The sequence below is a fragment of the Neophocaena asiaeorientalis genome, unplaced genomic scaffold, assembly GCF_003031525.2.
Source record: "Neophocaena asiaeorientalis asiaeorientalis breed wild unplaced genomic scaffold, Neophocaena_asiaeorientalis_V1.1 scaffold2, whole genome shotgun sequence".
In the NCBI taxonomy this organism is placed as follows: domain Eukaryota; kingdom Metazoa; phylum Chordata; class Mammalia; order Artiodactyla; family Phocoenidae; genus Neophocaena; species Neophocaena asiaeorientalis.
The window spans coordinates 236723-244885 of NW_020172182.1; the positions used below are offsets into that span (position 1 = coordinate 236723).

Genomic DNA, 8163 nt, shown 5'->3' on the forward strand with positions numbered 1-8163 from the left:
TCACCTGGGACTTAACAGCGACACGGATGGAAGGAGAATGGGAAGGTTTTCCACTGAAGGACTACTCATAGCAAAGGGAGAGGAGGAAATGAGGACATCACTAATAGGACAACCACCACAGGGAGTATTCATAATATCATCTGCCCATATCCACTTTATCTGACAAACCCAGAGATATTACACCAATCCTAATTCTTAGGAGAGACTGGAAATGAAAGCCTCGGAAGTGTTGCTTGCACCTTTTGTGTAAACAAAACTCTACCACTGTGTGTAGTTTTTAATCTCTTCTTACAGGATCTATATTAAAAAACAAACAGGGTGGGCAGAGGCTAAAATGGAATCTTCAGCTCACCATCTGTTTTTCCATTTTTATAAGTAATACACTTGGAAATCCTCAAAAGAGCTTTGTGCCTACTTTAGGAAAAGGGGAATATGAGAAAATTTGTGCAATTGCAATATTCCTATGAGTCAGGAAGTTAAAAAAGAAGGTAAAACCTAGTCAAAAGTAAGAAGAGGTATCTGTGAAAAGGTATGAGAAAAGAAAAGTCATCAAGGAGGGAGGGAGAATTAGAGCAAAAGCTTTCTGGTAAGAAGCTCACCCTCTGCAGGTGATAATGAGACAGAGGATATGTCCGCTGGAACGTCACTGAATTTTCTGCTAATGGCCTTTTGCTCATTTTGCTCTTGGGTCACTCATCTTTTTCTTTCTAATTTATAAGGGCTCTCTGTAAATTAAGAAATTAGCCTTTAGACACATACAGTAATCTAGCAGATAATTCCCTTAGTTTGTAGTGTGTGTTTTGACTTGACTTAGTTCCTGGTGAAGTTTTTTTGGGGAAGGGGTATCTTTTTGTCCTTTTTCTTTTTTTTAACCTTAAGTTTTTTGTTTTTTACTGAATCAAATGTATCAATTTTTATTTTATATTGATAGTTTCTAGGTTTAATGTCTGGAACAACAAGCCTAAGGTAAACAAACTTGCTTAAGAATCCTGCTGTTCCTCCCTCGATGTGGAGTAGGAGATCGTCTCAGCACCTGGTAAGCAAAGAAAGAAGAGGAAGAATTTCCCACCCAAAGGATTAAGGAGGAGAGGGGATGTGCTTCCAGCATCTTAAATCAGAATAGTGCATTCAGTCTTCCACTAAAATGCTACATAATAATTAGATACATAATGATTAGATATTACAATGCTATATGTCTTCTATTACAATGTACAGTATAAGTTTTATATATATGTGTATATATATATATTTTTTTGAGTATGTGGGCCTTAGAACCTATATTCTTTCTATAAGAAAACAAAAGTGTGACAAAGCAGGGACTCCCTCTATTATTAAAGTAATACCTTCATAAACATAAAAATATTAAGGCAGAAGCTTTTAAAAATGTTTCATAATGCAAAATTTGAATCATATGGAAAAGCCAAAAAGTAACAGCATAATGAACTTCCAAGTACCCATCACTCTGCTTCAGTATTTATAACATAGGCCAATAACATCAGAAAGTAAATTTTATATTTTATATATCTTCTGACTTGATTTTTATAAACACAACTGATTAATTGGGCCACAGCCCTCAAATAAAAAATGGCATTGTTTTATGAAAGATTAAAGAAAAACTATTAAAAAAACACCAAAAAAAGTCTAAAATAAAGAAGCAAAATGAAAATGTATTCTAAGACTTCAATTTGGGTCAATTTACCTGGTGTCGGCTAAAGAGAATTAGAAATTTGAACTTGAATTAAATTTAATGAACAGATTTCCTTCTTTCTTGATTTGTTGGATTATCACGGCTCCACTATTTTACAGATGAGTGATGATCACCTACTTTCCAACACTTTTCATTAAACCAACACTTTTCATTAAAACTCCAACATTCCCAACTCAGTACTTACCATGTTTGATCATTTTAACTGTCATCTCTCACCCAGAATCATCATGGCACTTACTTCCTTTGAATCACTCAAATCTTCCTAATGTATTCAGTTTATTGATTTTTTTGTTTTTTTAGTTCCTCAACCAGGGACCAAACCCATGCCCCCTGCAGTGGAAGCGCAGAGCCTTAACCACTGGACTGCTAGGAAATTCCTTACTGATTTTTCTCATTACTTCATTCTCCCCCAAAAAAGATGATCAACTGTTTTACTTTCAATTCTTAATTCCATTGACTCTCCATGAATCAACCCTTGAAAAGCCCAATACATGATAATCCTAACCAGCCATTCTTCCTGCTCCTATTTCCAGGGATGAGAACTATTTTGGGGGGTGGGGAGCAAAATTTACATACTAGAAGTTTTAAAAGAATACCCCAATTTATCCATGGCCACTGACTACTTTCTGCTTATGCCTCAAATTCCTAGGCATAATCTTCAATGAGATGAGAACTTCTTTAAAGCACAACATAATTTTCTCACAAAATTCACCCTTCGATGCTTTACAACTTCTCTCCTTAATTACTGGCAAGTTCAATAGCTATTACTGATGAGATCATCTATTATTCTGCCAAAATGGAGAATGAGGCCTCAATATTCATGTCTCTCTATCTTAACATGACCTTGTCTTTGTATCTTCCTTCCATTACTGCAGAAAAAAAGATTGTTGTTGTTTTCCTCTGAAGAGAATTTTACCACCTATTCTGAGGATTCCACGTTATCCTGACTTTTTAGCGACCTTGTTCTCATATCTGTCCTTTTTGGCAAAATCTTTCCTACTCCACCAGTTCCTTGATGCTGCTGCATTTGAGAATGATAACTGACCTTTTTTTTTTTTTTTAAATTAGAGTCTCTCTCCCACATTACTATCATGACTTTGTCCTATCTCTAGTTCTCATTTACATCTCAAACTGTGCCTATACTGATTTCTTTTACACTCTCTCATCTTTACTGCTTAGCATTCCCTTCTCCCCAGCAACTTTATTCCTCTGTTTTCCTCTTTATTCCTCTGTTTTCTCTATGTCTACTGGAGAACTGGATGGAAGAGGGAGCGAGAAAATAGAGGGAGGATGTTTATAATGGCCATTTGTAGTTCCTCACATATACTGGGATGACAAATAGTTGAGAACTATTCACCACTCTCTTTGGAGAATTCATGTATTCTCACTGATACCATATTTATATCTATGCAATAATTCTCCAGTTCAATTTTTCTCATAATTTTTACATCTTTCCTGAGGCCCATTCTATGTTTCTGGAGGCATAATGAACATTTATATTTTTATGTCCCACTAACAGACAATTCCAACCTGACACAGCCAAACTCTGACATCAACTTTCCCATCTAAAACACATTCTCTACCTTTTGAATGATCCAACCAATCCTTATTACCCAATTAGAAAAAGTGTCACATCCTTCATTTCCTATATCCAGATAGCAATCAATTCATCATTTAGGCTGTGACATTATCCTCATCAGAGAGAAGGGGCAGAGAATTTCCCATCCAAAAGAGCTATCCTCATCAATTCTTCCTGCTACACTCACTACAATCTCACCTCCAGTCTAATCTCAAATGAAAAGACCCCTTTCTTTATGTCATTCCTCTATCCAGTAATTTATAGTAGCTTCCTATTATCAGCTGTATATAAAGTCTAAACATGTCTAATGATGGGTCCTCTGAAATCTGACAACTACCTTCATACCCTATTTACTATTTTTCTCTACTACGGCATTTCTCAAACTTTTTGGTCTCAAGACCCTCTTCAGTCCTAAAAATTATTTAGGATCACAAAGAGCTCTTGTTTAAGTGGATTATATCTATCAAGATTTACCATACTAGAAATAAAAATTGAGAAAAATTTTAAACACAAGAATGCACGAGCACAGATTCTGTTAACTGTCAGAGCAATTATGTCATCACACATCATACAGCCTGAAAAACTCTACTGACACTGAGAGAGTGAGAGCGAAAAAGGCAAAAAACAACTGAGTACTATTATGAACAGTACTGACCTCAGAAGCCCTGGATCACTTTGAGAACACTGCTCTATCCAACCTTGCTACTCTTAATCGATCTCCCCATCAATCACTGATGATTACTGATGAGTAATTTTTGTGTGCATCAATAGCCTTGAGGCAGAAAAAAGCCTAAGAACCAAAGATTTATAAAACAATCTCGAAGTACCTTAGCATGCCTGTTCATTCAGAGTCTAACCCACCTATCAATTTTATTTCCTGCTACTGCCATTTCCTTCTCCTCCTCCACTGCACTCCAAGCAAGGTTGGAGTCTCCAAATAGAACAAACCTTTTTCTGCTTTTGCATCTTTGAACACACTATTCCCTCTGCCTCGAAGGAACTTCTCTTACTCATCCATCAGACCCAGTACACAGGTTACCTCTTCTGTGAAGCTTTCCCTTGACATGTTCCATTCCCAATTACACTTTTCTCTGTAATTCCATAGCATATTTAGAACTTCTACATTGCAATGTGGTTACTGTTTATATGTCTGTCTCCCCATTACTAATGAGCTACATGAGGGCACACGTGCATCTTACTCATCTTTGTATTTCTAGTACCTCACATATAGTGGGAACGCAAATGTATGCTGTCTTTCAAAGTCCAATTCAATGCTCATCTATCCCCAAATATTTGAGACCATGGTACTTGCTCTTTCCTCTGAACTTCTGCAGTACTATGTAGAAACTAGGAAGTGAGAAAAGCCTAAAGGAAACTGTTACTCCTTCTGACAGAAAGACTGGGGATTTTGGCTCGTAGGATGAAATTTAACTCCCTAGTCTGACATTCAAGGGCTTTCATCAAGGGGCTCTTCACCTTTTCAATCTTATTTTCTATTATCCTGCAATATGAACTTACCACTCCTGTCATCCAAAACATACATACACACACACACACACACACACACACACACACACACACACACATTATCCATTTTATTTTCATCCCTTTTATTTATACCCTTCCCTCTCCCAGGAATTCCATTTTCCTGTTATTTTAAATCCTACTTTTCCTTAAAAGCTTCCTGCAAGATCTAAAAATTCCATGAAGCTCTCTGGGACTATGCCAGACCAAAGGAAAACTTCCCCTTTTAGGATGTCTAATGCATTTCAATCTGCTTCCTATAACCTAGCATTTATAGTGTATTGTCTTGCATTGTTCTTTAGTAATTTCAAGTAAGTCGATGCTGCAACTCCAAATAGCTCAACAGCTCTTCAAGAGCAGGCAGTTTTCACTCAACACATTTGAGTGCCATTATGTACTAGATACTGGTAAGATATAATCTTATTTCTTTTGCATTAGCCCTTGCTAGAAAGGAAGATGAAGGGACTTAATAAACACTATTTCCTTTACTTGATTTTCTTCCTAACTAGTCACAATAATCCAGATTATTTTTTTCTAGGGAACATTTTATCTATAGATACAATTCTCAATTTAAAAGTAAAATATGTACTCTAAGATGCATCCTCTCAGCACTCTAAAACTGCAAGTTTAAATAAGACACTTCATTTACAGGTCCTCAATATATTGAGTCCTCAATATACTTCCTTTTGAAGGGCCCTTCCCTCTTTTGCTCCTTTAACTTGAATATATCTTTTCTTATTTTAGTTGTTAATTTTAGCTCCCTTAACACATTCTGATGTGTGGTTACTGGTAATGCCAGACTCTTTAAGTAGAGTCAAAGAAATGAGGCAAGTAAATATCATGCATAAAATAAAAACAGTATCTTTGAAAACCAAGAAGTTATGGTAATTAGGTCTCAGGCCACTGCTTTTCCTTAAATGGAATTTGTCTAAGGGGCCACATCTTCCCCAGCACCATGTCCTTAAGTATCCACACCCAAATGGAGCAAGCAGGAGTTGGAAAATAGACTAAACGTAACCATCAAACTTGCTCCCTGATATCACGGATTGATGGTAACTTCTGAAGATGACCTTCCCCATTTCTTTACTCTTTTGCATATGTGATAAAGTCAGTAAGAAGGAATAACACAGAAAAATATAGGTTAAAAAAATAAATCAAAGGGTTTAGGATGCTCCTAGTCCCAGCTGTTTCCAAGTATATCAGCCATAGCTGAATGCTGAACGTTCATCACTAAACACTGCAAGAGACCTGAGGTTGCCGGCAATTCTTTCTGACATACATATGAGAACACTTTTCCAACAAGAGAGTCTCAGAACGAGTTTCATGTAAGAAGAAAAAGGGACGGATTGATGAATGAGGGAAAAAAAAGGAAGAAGCCATCAGCTGACAGGCAGCAGCTCCCTCGCCCCGTGTTCCCCCTCCCCGAAAGCTGTAGGAAATAGAAAGCCGCGGAGTGTACCTTCCAGGCCAGAAGCAAAACATTGAGGATGGCCAGTAAAGGGCAGGGGCCATTCTCATTCTGCGTGATGATGGGTGTGTTCTCTTCCTTCCACTGGATCCACTTGATATGATAAACAGATTGTCCCGGGAAGCGTTCCTTGGAGGCCGCCAGCACCTGGGCTGCCTCCCCCTCCTCCTGCTCCTCCTCTCGGCACAGAGGCACAGCCCGGGGCAACACGGCCGCTCCCTCCTCCTCCTCCTCGGGGACCCTGTTCTCAGCTCCTTCCTCACTATTGAACTCGGAGCTACTTGGGAAAGAATGCAGGTTAGAGAACGACTCCAGGGAGTCCAGGCTCGGCGATTCCCCGGGAGGGCTCGGGTCGCTGCAACTGCTGCTGAGGCCGCCGCCGCTGCTGGGCTCCTCGGAGCCCGCGGCCGCCGACTCTGCCCGGCAGGTGCCGGCGGGATCCGCGAGGGCGCCCGCCTCTCCGGCCGGAACCAACTCATGGTCGGCTCCGGCCTCAGCTGCCTCCGGGGAGGCGGTCACCTTGTGCTGCCCTGTCAGAGGCGCCTTCTGGGCAGCAGGACTCTCCAAATCGCTCCCCTTCAAGTCCAAGTCCGGGAGGGAGCTGCAGGGTACGAGAACCCGAGGCGAGCCGGCGGGAGAAGCCGAGTCCGAGAGGCTCCTCCCGGCGGCTGCCGCCCCCTGCCCCTTCCCGCCGCTGCTCTCCGCCGCCCATACTCCAGGACCATCCCCAGCGGCGAGCCTGGTCTCCTGTCGCCCTTCCTGCGGAGAACCTGTCCCTGGCGCCGGCCCGGCGGCCACTCCGTGTTCTAGCGGCTGCAGGCTCTCAGGGCCGCTCTCCATACCCAGCCGCCCGCCCCTCGCTCTAAAGAGACCGCGGCGGGTTCTCCTCAGACAGCGCCTCAGACGCCATGACAGCGGCACTGGCAGCTACAGCGCCCTTGCGCGGCCTGGGCCAGGCACGTCACTGAGGAGGGCACCGGGAGCGCGCGCGCGCGCCGCCGCGCTGTCCGTGGGCCCCGGGCATTCCTGCGCGCCGCTGAGGGAGGGCGAAACTCGCAGCGGCCGCCTACGCGGCCCCGCCCCTCCCGCGCGCCCGCGCGCTCTTGCGCGGGGCGTGGAGAGCGAGGCTAGGAGGGTGTGGCCAGGAGGAAAACATCCTCTCATTTTGTGGCCGGAAGTTGGACTTCGGAGCAGCTCGACCGTGCGCGGCTGCTTTAAAGGCCAGCTGGGAGGCGGTCAGCTAGATGTGACCGTTCAGAACTGGGTCGTGTGTGGTTCAACCTTGGACTGAGGGATGGGTAGGTGGCAATGGTTGTAGTATTTGGAAAAGAGCTCATCCCTGAAGAGCTCCGGAGATTTGTTTCCCCAGCTTGTAATATGGAAAATGGAAGGAATTTCTTACGAGATATAGATTTTAAAGACTGAGATCCACTCGAGGTGTTTGGATTACTGCACTGCACAATTTCCAGTCTCCCTCGGTTTTGGCTGAGAAACACCGTGCTCCTCACCAGCTACTGGTGAAAACGTTCGCCCTACATGAGGCATCAGTGCGGTTGTGGATATTGGCCTGCGCGGCAAAAAAAAGTGGGTAATTTGGGCCAATCATAATAAATTAGCTTGTGCTTGCATTGCCAAGTCTTTGCTGTTTTGTTGACTTGGCCTCATTTTGCATGGAGTGGGAAGTGCCTGTTCCTGAAAAAGTGACTTTTCTATTGAGAATCTACTCCTCTTAAGGCCATTCAGTTTTAAGAGAGGGCAGACAGAGTAGGCTGGAAGTTTTGTTGGTGACAAATAAAAGGGGATTTGGGTGCTAGTCTAACCCACTGCGATCTGTTCCCGACAAGGACTTTTTTTTTTTTTTTTTTTTTTTTTTTTTTTTTTTTT

At 42.2% G+C, this 8163-nt stretch overlaps 1 protein-coding gene across 3 annotated transcripts in view; it reads right to left on the reverse strand.

The window, feature by feature from the left end:
- MINDY2 (MINDY lysine 48 deubiquitinase 2) overlaps positions 1–7195 on the reverse strand; it is a 73242-nt gene extending 66047 nt beyond the window's left edge. For 2 of the 3 annotated variants that reach the window (XM_024761364.1, XM_024761349.1), the window contains exon 1: positions 6271–7119. In XM_024761364.1, coding sequence (XP_024617132.1) covers positions 6271–7119 — 849 coding nt within the window. Of the gene's footprint in view, positions 1–6270 lie in introns of all 3 variants that reach the window. The other variant, XM_024761357.1, reaches the window with a different exon arrangement.
- Positions 7196–8163: the final 968 nt, after the last annotated feature.